The 13,797-nt window shown below is 41.9% G+C and overlaps 1 protein-coding gene across 1 annotated transcript in view; it reads right to left on the reverse strand.

Annotated features, from left to right (window-relative positions):
• Nucleotides 1–13,797, reverse strand: part of NNT (nicotinamide nucleotide transhydrogenase) — a 189,878-nt gene that overhangs the window by 40,310 nt on the left and 135,771 nt on the right. Inside the window, exon 18 of the mRNA XM_077462775.1 lies at nt 929–1,088. Coding sequence (XP_077318901.1) covers nt 929–1,088 — 160 coding nt within the window. The remainder of the gene's footprint in view (nt 1–928; nt 1,089–13,797) is intronic.

Raw genomic sequence — 13,797 nt, forward strand, 5'->3', positions numbered from 1 at the left:
CCTCACTGGCTGAGACACAGCAATGGGAGCCATTGTTTGCGAGTGCCCTCAGAGGAAGCGGATTACTATGGGGGCACTTAGCGGGGGAAGGGGCCAGGAACGGCAGTGACAGACCCAAGAAGAGTAGTATCAGGGCTGCTCTGTGCAAAATCATTGCACAGAGCAGGTGAGACATGTAAAAAAAAAAAAAAAACTGAACCTTTACAAACACTTTAATGGTGGGAAAAGAGGCACAAGACTTGCCACCTAGTGGAGGACATCAGTGTTCAGTCCCTCAGTGTAAGTCCATCCACATTAGAGTAACAGAAAATTGGAAATTGTAATGGTGCCCAACAGTCCTAGTCACAAGGTAGCTCCCAGTGCTTGGGTAGACTGGCCTACTCACAGTCTTCAGAGACTCGCACCTGAGGCTTTACCACAGCTCTGGACCTAGAAAGTGCTTCAAGGCTAACAAAGTATGCACAGGTCTGGAAAGTATGTCTGTCAGTCAGGACGATAGCAGCTCCCGGAGCAACAGAAGAAAGCTTTTCTGCTCCCTCCCCTTTCATTGCCTGCCCTCCTGGACATACTGTGCAAGTGCTTACTGAATCATAGGACAGATATGGGGAGACCTGCTGCACTTTTTTCCCCTTTTCTTTATAAAGATAAAAGGTTAGATACGCCAAGCTTTATCCTTATCTGAATAGAGTAAGCCCTATTTTTTTTTTTATTCTCCATTTTTCGTTCTAGGCCTCATCTTTTGCATGCTGTCAATGGCTGCACCATGTACACATGGAAATATGCGCAAAATGGAGGACTGCAGATACAAATCTGAATACAATCTCCGTCTCTTTCTTTTTAATTTTAAATGGTGTGTAATAACCAGTTTCTATATATAACACTTTAAACGTAGGCAAAGTCACAACCAGTCATTTTTCATGTCAATTACCTGGAGTAATGATGATGTTATTGGCCTCCTTTATCATATCAACTGCACCATCCAGATTGATTTCTGTGTGAGTACCAGTAATTTCCATTGGCTTGCCTCCAGCAGTGGATGTAGTTCCATAGCCACCAAGAATCACATTAGCAAGGGATCGGTTCATAGCCTACAGAAAGAAAGGAGGCCAATAAACCACAAAGTTCAGAAAAAACAATGTATTAGATCATCAATGAGCTATTAATTGGCTCTATTCCATAAGAATTTTTTTATGAGCAATATCAGCAGCGTTAACATTTCTGAATGCACTGTGCACAGTCAAGTTCATTGCAATAAAAAGGGCATAATAGCCAAAGAAAGACTTGATTGGTTTGAAATCATAAGCATGATTGACAAATGGGACTGGAGCATCAATTGTAGCAATGCGGTCACAATGTATAAAAGCTGTTACACATAGCAAATGTTATAAAGTGATTCTAAACGCAGTTTTTTTTTATCTTAATGCATTCTATGCATTAAGATAAACAACCTTCTGTGTGCAGCAGCCCCCCCTAATACTTAACTGAGCCCCATCTCCATCCAGCACCATTGTGCGAGAGACTCTGCTGGCCGGAACTCTCCCTACTGTTTGGCTGAGACAGCAGGGGAGAGCCATTGGCTCCCATTGCTGTCAAAGTCAATGAACCAATGAAGAGGGGGGGCTCGGCTCTGTGTCTTATTGGACATACAGAGGTGCAGCTCAGCTCTGGTGCCCCTATAGCAAGCTGCTTGCTGTGTGGGTACTCGGCAGTGGGGAGGGGCCAGAAAGGCTGGAGAAAGATCCAGGCTTTTTTTTTATTAAAAAAACAAACAAGGCTTTAGTATTACTTTACATTGAGAAAACAGGAGCAAAGATTATTGAAAATATTCCCAAAGCAGCATACCCAATTCCATGTTACTTTTTCCACAGTGCAGGTTAGAGAGAAAAAACAGCAAAATCATAATGGATTGTCCAATATGTGTTGCAACCAAAGTTTTCCTTTGCATTTCAAATCTGTGTTTGGGCATTGATAGTTGGGATCTAATTGATTGAAATGGACAACCAATATTAAAGTGGGCAGAACAGTAGAGTATTGGTTAGCACTTTAGTACTGCAATTTAGATGCATGTAGCTTCTACATTCTATATCTGTTTTTTTCACAGTACTCAAAAATTATAGAGGGGGTATATATCTGCCTCGGTCTAAGAACTTTCTGACACGGTTTTTATACCGCTGAGTTACACAGGTTGAGACATAATTTGTGTTTATTAGTGTATTTGAAGGCAACTCAGCAGGACCATATCCTCCAAGTAATAGATGTGGTCTACCTTTAACAGCCATCGACATAGCGTCGGAATGGTCCTCGTTTTCCAAGATTGCGGGATGAGAATTTTTGCAGTGTTAAGGAGATGAGGCGTTACTGATCTTTTGTATGGACCTGCTGGTTTACCTGTACAGTGAAATAAAACATACCATGGGTCATTGGGGACTTCCCAGCCCTGGATTTCTCTAATCCAATATAAAATAGTGATCCAAAATGGGCGAATCCTTAGACAATACCACCAGTTGTGGGCATGGGTTGCCCTCTCTCCACACTCCCTCCAGCACAAAGGTGAGATTTTGGGGAAAACCTTATGTAACACGGAGGTGTAGTGCCGCCTGGTCAGAAGTTTGTAGGCCACCTCAGACATTTTCGAAGCTCCAGAGGAGGTGTGGGCCAAAGTGAGGATATCAGTCTTTTGGGTCGGAGTCAGCTCTCTTTGGAGATCCAGGTCCCAGTTGCGAATAAACGTAGGGGTTTTGGTAGAAGCAAGTGACAACAAAGCATGATAGAAATAAGAAATGGGTTTCTCTATTGGATGAACGTTAGAGAATGCGGCTTCCAGAGGTGTCAGCTCTCTAAGGGAGCACAAGAGTTTTCGGAAGTGAGTTGACAAAAGCCACCAGTTGTCGGTGTTTCCATTGATCCATATGAGAAATGGGAGAGTCGCTTATTATGGCAGAAAGTGGTAAAATACCTGAAGGGCCAGTGACCTGGTGTAGACACAAACACACACATATAACATACGTGTGTGTGTGTGTGTGTGTGTGTGTGTGTGTGTGTGTGTATATATATATATATGACGGGCACTCTATGTCCGCCGCCACCTAAGGGATCATCAGGCAGAGACTCAGAACAGAGCTCTGCCTATGTAAACAAGGCAGAGTTTCATCCTGGGGGATGGATTGTGTGCTCCTTCAAAGCAGGGAATAAAACCCATCATTTCTCATAGTAAAAGCATACATATTAAACACAAACACTGGCTAGGCACACAGTTGACCCTTTGAGCGCCCTAGAGGTTTAACCCCTTCCCAGTACAGTGGACAGGGCATATTTTTTAGCATTGATCACTGCATTAGTGTCACTGGTTCCTGCTATGTGTCAGCGTCTGATGCAATATCGCAATCCGGCTATTACTAGTATAAAAAAAAAAATATATATATATATATATATATTTCCAGTATATATCCCATAGTTTGTAGACGCAATAACGTTCACATAAACCAATCTAATATACGCTTATTGTGATTTTTTTTTTGTAGCAAGTTGGCCTAAATGTATGAAGAAATTACATCTTTTTAAAAAAATGTAACTAGATATGTTTTGTAGCAGTAGTAACTTTTTTTTTTTTCAAAACTGACACAATAAATTTTGTTTATAGTGCACAAAAAAAAAAAAAAAAAAAAAAAAAAAAACAGTGGTGATCAAATACCAACAAAGAAAGTTCTATTTGTGTCGAAAAAAAAATACATACATTTTATTTGGGTACAACATTGCATGACACTACAATTGTCAGTTAAAGTAATGCAGTGCTGTAATGCAATAAAGTATGTGTGGTCATGAAGAGGGGGGTAAATCTTTCTCGAGGTCGAGTGGTTAAAATCACAACAGATTCATACTGCACATATGTGATGGAACCTATAGAAATTCATGCCATTTTACTTGTGAGCTTCCATGCGTTCTGGAATGCATCAGAAATTGCATCGGTGTGATTCAGGGCCAAGTGCATTTAGTTGAAGATACCAAAATAAATAGTTCTACATGTGAAATATGATGGAACTGTATAAATACATGAAACAAATAAATCAAACATTAATTTGATTATGCGCCTTTATGAGTGCTCAGATGTTCCCGCGCGGGATGGAGTATGGATACACAGGGGCTGCCATACCAAAGCAACTAATAATGTAACACAATATGCCAATTCACAAGCTCAGGATTATACCATCAAAACTGAAGAACATAGAGATAATGTTTAGTCTGTGAATAGGAGTTATAAATGGTATGTATGGTATGTGGTAAGACAATTTTCTCTCATGAAAAAAAAAAAACTTCACATGCTACTCAGTGGCCGGCATAAATGGGTATTAACTGGATTTTACTCTGAAACAGTTCAAAAGGGTCTGCTAAGGTGAAAATAGACAAAACATTACACAGACACGAATCTCGAAAAATTATAGCCTTACAGGCTATATATAATGTATATATACACACATACAATATATATATATATATATATATATATATATATATATATATATATATATATATATATATATACACACATACACACACACATATATATATATATATATATACACATATACATATACACACACATACATTATATGTATATATACATACACACACACGTGCGTGTTTGTTTGTTTGTTTGTTTGTTTGTGTGTGTGTGTGGTCCCTGGGTTACAAACAAGATGGGGTCTGTAGGTTTGTTCTTAAAGCGGGAGTCCGCGTTTTTTTTTTTTTTTTTAAAAGCCAGCAGCTACAAATACTGCAGCTGCTGACTTAAAATAGTGACACTTACCTGTCCAGCGCGCCCGCGATGTAAGCACCCGAAGCCGATCTCTCGATCGCCTCTCGGGTGCTGCCGCCGCCATCTTGGGTATGGGAATCAGGAAGTGGATTTCCCGGTTCCCTACTGCGCATGCGCGATGAGGATGGACCCGATGCCTCTGGGATCTGTTTGTTTCCCAGCAGGCAGCGGGGGACTTTCGGAAAGGGGCGTAATCTACGCCCTTTCCGCAGAGAGCTATCCCGGAAGTGGATGCAGATACCTGTACTGTACAGGTACCTGCACCCCCCCCCCCCTGAAAGGTGCCAATTGTGGCGCCGGAGGGGGGGAGGATTCCAATGAGCGGAAGGTCCACTTTAGGGTGGACCTCCGCTTTAAGTTGAATCTGCAAGTCTGTACAAGTAAATTTTTTGATTATAGCTCCAGCCAAAAAAAACCATTTTTAAGCTTTTTGGATAACCCTGTTCAGAAGATTGCACCTCACTTTCTGTCCCAATGATAATTGCATTTTGAAAATTTTGAGTTGTTGTGGAAACAAGGATTGCTGATAAAACATCAGTGGAGACACCTTTTCCCCATAATTACTCTTACAGGCAGTAGTGTATTTAGGACTCATGCTGCCCTAGGCCTGACTAAACTCGCGCACCCCCTAATTTAAGTATGACCCACCCCTTCCTGTCAAGGCCACGCCCCTTGCTGTTTAAAGCCCACCCTGAAATTTTCATGTGGGGACACTAGTTCTGGGGGCGGGGCAGGGGGACGACAACAGCTCCCCTTAATCTCTGCAATGGGACAGGGATGGTAAAAAAAAAAAAAAAAATTAGACAGTCAGGGGCTATAACCCTCCCTTATTCTATCCAAAATGAAAAAAAAGTGTTGCCTGTAATTTCTGATAATTTGATGGAGAGGACTAAGAAGATATAACCATGCCAATGGTGCAGCGGAAAACAGAACAGTGAGGAAGGTTTGTGGTCCAGGATGATAGGACAGTCAAAATTAGAAGCGGTACAACAGTGTGGCCTGGCCTTCAGGAATGCAAGTAAAATTTTTCTGGGGTTCATCACCAGCAGGAGCAAGGAGGCCCCGATTCCATATACAGATCCTTAGATATCACTAGAAGGATCACAAGCAGGAGGAAGGAGATCCTGATTAGCCTTATTGATCCTTGGTTATCAGTAGAGGAATCACCCGAGAAAGAAGGCGGTCCCGATTCTCCTATATAGATCTTTTGTTATCACTACAGGCATCATCAGCAAGAGGAAGGAGGTCCCGTTTCCCCTATATAAATCTTTCGTTATCACTAGAAGGATCCGCAGCAGGAGGAAGGAGGTCTCAATTCCCCATAAGGCTAGTTTCACACTAGTGCGCACTGTGTGTTCCGGGTGTGGGAACTGCATAGATTCCCACACCCGCAACTGAATCAAGCTGCTCTTGCATGACGCTCAAGGCTGGCGTTCATTCTGAATGGCACCCCCACGCATCTCAGCTTGCAGTGCGATCGCGGTGAACCGCATGGTCAAAAAGACTATGCCGCTTCCCTGTAGCCATGTTTTTTCTGTGGCTCATGTGGCACAGCAGCCCATTCAAATAAATGGTCTGCCGTACCACAGCACACGCCGGCCACGCGGCCTGCACTAATGTGAACCAAGCCTTATAGATCTTTAATTATAAGTAGATGGATAACCAGGAGGAGGAGGGAGGTCCTGATTCCCCTTTATAGATCTTTAGTTATCACTAGAAGGATCACCAGCAGGAGGAAGGAGGTACCGATTCCTCTATATAGATCGGGATATGCAATTAGTGGACCTCCAGATGTTGCAAAAGACAAGTCCCATCATGCCTCTGCCTCTGGGTACCATGCTTGTGGCTGTCAGTCTTGCAATGTCTCATGGGACTTGTAGTTCTGCAACAGCTGGAGGTCCGCTAATTGCATATCCCCGATATAGGTCTTTATTCACTTACAAAAAAGGTACAGATCAGATAGAATGAGGTCGATTTACTAAAATTGGAGAGTGCAAAATATGGTGCAGCTCTGCATGGTAGCCAATCAGCTTCTAACTTCAGCATGTATAATTAGGCTTTGACAAAAAAAAACTGGAAGCAGATTGGTTTCTCTGCAGAGCTGTACCAGATTTTGCACTCTTCGGTTTTACTAAGTCTCCCCCCAATGTGTCCAGAGACGGCAACAAAAACGGTGAAAGGTCTGAGGGATAAATTATATCAGGAGAAATTAGAGGAACAAAATATGTGCTGTCTTCTGAAATTTTTAATACACATTTAGAGCTTGTTCACACTAGCAGCTGAGGGGAGGTAAAACCCCACAGTTGAACCACATTTTTACCCTTTAGCTGCAGAGGCAGCAGCAGGGGCTGTAAACATGCAGTGGCTGTGATGCTATGCTTCATGGCCACGGCAGAAATTTTATCCCCTGTCACTTCTGGCGTGCATAGAGTCTGCTGAGCACGACCCACTCAAGTGAATGGAGCCACTCTCCAAGCGCCTGCCAATCGTTCACAGCTCTACACTTCCAGGGTCATGCGTTTTTCCTTGTGTTTTTTTTTTATGCTCTTTAAGCCTAGGTTCACACTAGTGCTGCTGCATAATCATGCATTTTGCAGTGTGTTTGTGATGAATTTTCATGCTTCAAGTGTTTTTGTGGGGAGGAGGAGATTGTATTTTATACACAAAACACTGCCAAAAACCGTACACTAAAACCATATGTACATGTGTTGCACATGCGCTTTCCATATGTTCCCATTGAAGTCTATGGGGCCACAAATGCACCGTTAGGGACCAAAAGAAGCACCTGCAGCTTTTCAAAAATCGCACTGTGCCATTTTGCACTGATGAGAACAGGCACTATAGAGCATATTGGGATTTCCACTGTCATGAAGTGACTTTATTCATGACACTGTACAGCAGCGTGGTGACGGGTCGGGTCGGCCAGAGAGGATGTCGCATAATAGCGCACAGCTCTGGAATGCAGTGAAACACTGCGCTCCGGTGTAAACTATTGCTTTCTGTGTGTCATTGCAGTTACCTGCTTCTTTTGCCACGCAGGTAACTGCACATAGTGTAAATGGGCTCTTACAGATAGAGTAGATGATGCAAGGAACAGACTTCCAGCAGAGGTAATCAGCTCATAACAGGAGAAAAGCAATCTGTACAGGGAAGTGACGCATCAAAAATATCACTTTATACACTAATAATATATATATATATATATATATATATATATATATATATATATATATATACATATATATATACATATATATATACATATATATATACATATATATATATACATACATATATACATACATATATACATACACACACACACACACACACACACACACACACACACACGTCCATAGACATGGGATCATTCCAGTTTTTAATTTGTCAATCTCTAAAGTATTTTTACAATTTTTTTTTTTTTGGATTGCTATAGTATATGCAAACTCATTTTTAGTACCCGTTACGCTTTTAAAAACTATAGAAGTTACCAGGGATAATTGCACTTTAACAAATTACATCATTCCGGCGATGAATAAATTGCTTTTCTTTTTCTAAAACAGCAAAAACAAAACGTTGCGTGCATGGCTGGCACGCAGGGGGACACAGCTCCGTATATGCCCTACAATATAGAATTTAAACCGCACATCATGCCGGTGGCCCCAGACTGACCTGGCTGATTATCTGCTTACACACATCTAATCATTCTCTGTCTGCATCATCAGACACCAAAGTGCCAAACACAGCAATGGAAGTCCCCAGTGCAAGGTCTCCCCAGACACGCACAGCACTGGATAATACAACAAATATGCATCTAGCCTGCCATAAGAAATGTTCTCCAAAGAAGAATGCTGGAGCAATCAAAATATTTCGACTGTCACCTCCTCATCTGCAATAGATTATCTCCAGCAGATAATCCTGTGTGCTGGGGCCGCTCGCACACTCACAGGGTTATGTAATGTCGTTATGCTGCCCCACTGTGGTGGGACCAAATCAGGACAAGACTGAAAAAAAAATACACTAGAACTAGACACACAAGGCAAATGTCATCACATTTGTCTTGCTACAAGGTAACACTATAGCAAACACTTCAAGAGAAACCATGGAGGCCACCATAAATGACATCTTCTGAAATGACTCCAGTGAGGGGAGGGGAAAAACTATTTGATCCCCTGCTGATTTTGTACATTTGCCCACTGACAAAGAATTGATCAATCTATAATAATGGTCGGTTTATTTTAACAGTGAGAGACAGAATAACAAATAAAAATTCCAGAAAAATGCATTTCAAAAAAAGTTATAAATTGATTTACATTTTAATGAGTGAAATAAGTATTTGACCCCTTCGCAAAACATGACTTAGTACTTGGTGGCAAAACCCTTGTTGACCATCACAGAGGCCAGATGTTTCTTGTAGTTGGTTACCAGGTATGCACTCATCTCAGGAGGGATTTTGTCCCACTCCTATTCAAGTCATTAAGGTTTTGAGCCAGACGTTTGGTAATGCAAACCTTCAGCTCCTGGGACATATTTTCTATGGGATTAAGGTCTGGAGACTGGCTAGGCCATTCCAGGACCTTAATGTTCTTCTTGAGCCACTCCTTTGTTGCCTTGACTGTGTTTTGGGTCATTGACATGCTGGAATACCCATCCATGACCCATTTTTAATGCCCTGGCTGAGGGAAGGGGGTTCTCGCCCAGGATTTGATGGTAAATGGCCCCATTCATCGCCCCTTTGATGCAGTGAAGTTGTCCTGTCTCCTTAGCAAAAAAACACTCCCAAAGCATAATGTTCCCACCTCCATGTTTGACGGTGGGGATGGAGTTCTTGGGGTCATAGGCAGCATTCCTCCTCCAAACACGGCGAGTTGATTTGATGCCAAAGAGCTTGATTTTGGTCTCATCTGACTACAACACTTTTAGCCAGTTCTCCTCTGAATAATTCAGATGTTCATTAGCACTTCACTCAGACAGGCTTGTACATGTGCTTTCTTGAAAAGGGGGACCGTGTGGGTGATGCAGGATTTCAGTGCTTCATGGTGTAGTGAGTTAACAATTGTTTTCTTGGTGACTATGGTCCCAGCTGCCTTGAGATCAATAAGATTTTCCTGTGTATTTCTGGGCTGATTCCTCACCGTTCTCATGATCATTGAAACTCCACAGAGGTGAGATCTGTCATGGAGCCCCAGACCGAGGGAGATTGACAGTTATTTTGTGTATCTTCCATTTGCAAATAATCATACCAACTGTTGTCACCCTCTCAGCAAGCTGCATGGTGATGGTCTTGTGGCCCATTCCAGCCTTGTGTAGGTCTACAATCTTGGTCCCGAAAAGCCTTGGACAGCTCTTTGGTCTTGGCCATGGTGGAGAGAATGGAATCTGATTGCTTCTGTGGACAGGTGTCTTTTATACAGGTAACAAGCAAGCAGCTCTTTGCTGTAAAGGCCAGTTGTATGTTGTGGTGGTTGACATTTGTTTGTATTAGGGACACAGGCAACCTACTCTTCCAGAAGTATAGAATGCTGAAGAGGCTTACGGAGACTGCAGTGCTGAAACTAGAAGGAAAGTTTGGGATTGGGGCTGCCAGAGAGGAAATCTAGATACCTCTTCTACTGAAGGGACGTTTCTTTACCATTATTTATTTTGGCAGGATGGCTACAATACTATTCGATCAGCATGATAGCTACGCAAACCAGTTTCAATAATGGCAGCCTACAAAGTTTTAGTACATATTTCCTTTCATCCAATCAAAGATTTAAGCTGGAAATAGATCAACTGAAATTTGACAGGTCCAGCAGGAAACAGACGAATTTCTATACATGGACAGTACTGGACGAGAGGAGTCGATCTAACGATCTAATGACTGCAGCGCTGATCAGTGCATTCTGACAGCAGAGTCCTCATTGTCAGACCACAATACAAAAAAAAGGGGAGGATTCACCCATCCACCTCGCTTGCGTGGATGGGGAAATCAGTTTTTTTCTTTTTTGATCAACCTACCAGCTGATTGGGGGAAAAAAATGCAATCTATGCATGTCCTGCCTTATTATATATAAAAAATCTTTGCCAAGATGTATATTTTGTACTTATATTTACGTAGGGGATATCATATTTGCTCATTACAAATGCATGCTTTGTTTTCTGTTTAGCAGTGCTGCAGAGTTGTGACATACCTCTCTCTTTATGCAAGTCTACAGAGCAGGTCAGATTGATTAAAACAATACACACTGTGTGCAGGAGATATTATCACAGCAGTTGTTGAACAAGAGTGATTGTTATAAAATAACCATTAGAGGGTAAATCTCCAAAATTTACAAATCTTTACACAGAATTAGGACTCAAAATTGCAACATTTTGGAGTAGGGATCGACTGATTATCGGTGCGGCAAATATTCACTTTTTGAGTTCAGGCCACTTTAAAGGCTCCATCAGATAGGCGATTAGCCCCGTCCTTCACGCAGAGCTGCTGACAGCTGCATGTACATCCACCTTGGAGCTGCCTATAGAAGCGGATGCACATGTAGCGGATGCACGGACACAAGCGCAGGTCAAACTTTCACATGCTGTACGGGGCGGGTGCACGGATCCAATCACAGACACTGTGTTCAGATCTGTGTAACTGCTCCTGCCCATGTAAAATTTTGACATGCGACTGTGTCCATGCAGCCACTGCATGTGCATCCACTATCACTGGCTGCCTGCATGCATGCAGTGCCAAGGTGGATGCGCATGCGTCTGCCAGCAGGTCTGCACCTAATTCTCCATTTGAATGAGACTCTAAGGCAGGGCTTGACAAATTTGCTTGGAATCTAGGAGCCAGCTAAAAAAGTTAGGAGCCAGGTCGGTAACGGCAATCCAGACCTGTCCCTGGCCTGACATGGAGACGAGTGAGGGGAGGATAGCGCGGCCCCCCCACCTGTCTCCATGTCATTGCCCATAGCTCTTAGAGGGACATTTTTTTTTTTTTTTTTTTTTTTTTCAAATGACAATTTTTTTTTTTTTTTTTTTTTATTGCATTTTAGTGTCTCTGACCCCAGATCTCATATATTTAAGAGGACCTGTCCTGTTTTTTTCAATTACAAGGGATTTTTACATTCCTTGTAATAGGAATAAAAGTGACAATTTTTTTTTTTTAAAAGCACCGTGAAAAAATAAAAAGTTAAAATAAGAAAAAAAAAAATGTTTTAAATGCGCCCTGTCCTGCCAAGCTTGCGTGCAGAAGCGAACGCATACGTGAGTAGCGCCCGCATAGGAAAGCGGTGTTCAAACCACACATGAGGTATCGCTGCGTTCGGTAGAGCGAGAGCAATAATTCTAGCCCTAGACCTCCTCTGTAACCCAAAACGTGCAACCTGTAGAATTTTTTAAACGTCGCCTATGGAGATTTTAAAGGCTAAAAGTTTGTCGCCATTCCATGAGCGGACGCAATTTTGAAGCGTGACATGTTGGGTATCAATTTATTCGGTGTAACATTATTTTTCACAATATAAAAAAATTGGGCCAACTTTACTGTTATATTTAATTAAAAAAATAAGACTTTTTCCCCGAAAATGCGCTTGTAAGTCCACTGCACAAATACGGTGTGACAGACAGTATTGCAACAACCACCATTTTATTCTCTAGGTTGTTAGAACTCCTAAACACATTTTATATATATATATATATATATATATATATATATATATATGTATGTATGCATGTATGCATGTATATGTGTATATGTGTATATATATATATACACACACACATTTTTTTTTTTTTTTTATTCTAAGTAAAGGTGAGATGGGTGGGCAGTGAAAGCTTCATTAGCATCGCTGGCTGTCATACCAACAGCCACCACTAGATGGCGCCAGATTACAGAACTAAACATAGGACCACAGAAGGCCTCAAAGCCGCGGCCTCAATTACCGGCCGGCGGCGGCGCGGCCCGACACGATCACGCCAGGGGGGGGGTGGAAGGAGACAGTATACCCCCGCTGTGCTGCCCCAGGCGCCAGATCACAAATTCTAGTCGCCAATGCGATCTGGCGCCCGGGGTTTGTCGAGCCCTGCTCTAAGGCCTCGTGAACACTGCTGCTGCTAAATGGACATGTACACAGGGTTGTTTATAGGAAGTGGAGTTTTTTTTAGGAAAGCAAAAAATAAGGTCAGACGCTTAGTTTAGAGGCATTTTAAGTGCCAAACGCTTCTAAACGCGGCTAAACATTTCACGTTTACAGGCGTTTAAAATTTTTGGCTATTTTAAAAAAAAAAACGCAAACGTGGCAAAACGGACATTTTAAACGTCAGTTGTAATCTGTCAAGGTGAATCGTTCAGGAGAAGTTGTAAAAACGTCCCGTGTACATTAACCCTCATACATACTCCAGCCAAAACTTGAATAACCCTTAGAGTGGAAGGATAAAACCCATCAGTTTTATTGTTTTGTTCCCATCTGGGCGACTCCTGAACTGGTGTGGATAACACATCCCAAATACAACAGCAGAGCAAGAAAGGAACAACCCAACCAGTATTTTAATTCCGAGAATATCTGTCTTCCCATGATGACATGTACATTCCTGGCTTTACTCTGTGTAATCTGTACTATCAATCACCCTGATGTAGCATAAGCAGCGGGCACAGACACATTTTATAGGTATTTTGTACTGCAGCATATCTATTCTTCCAGACCCCAAACACCGCAAATAAGTCCCAGTTTGAGAACAGATGAGCCAGAAACATTAGCAACATCCCTGGTGAAAGATGCCAATATCACATTAGATTTTATATGATCCAAATAAAATGTTTGCAAAAACTAGATCTGCTGAATCCGTACCATGTATCTGCATATTATAATCAGAATGAATTAAACCATGAAAACCATATCTGATCACCACCTACATAGTTAAAAGGGGTTGTAAGACTCAGACATGAAATATGAATAAAGCATGTCCCTCTATAGTATGTACTTGTCTCAGTGCGATAGCTGTCTACTGCTTTGTTCCTC

The sequence above is a fragment of the Lithobates pipiens genome, unplaced genomic scaffold (assembly GCF_037356315.1).
Source record: "Lithobates pipiens isolate NorthernLeopardFrog02 unplaced genomic scaffold, aLitPip1_a1.2 Scaffold_3, whole genome shotgun sequence".
NCBI lineage: Eukaryota > Metazoa > Chordata > Amphibia > Anura > Ranidae > Lithobates > Lithobates pipiens.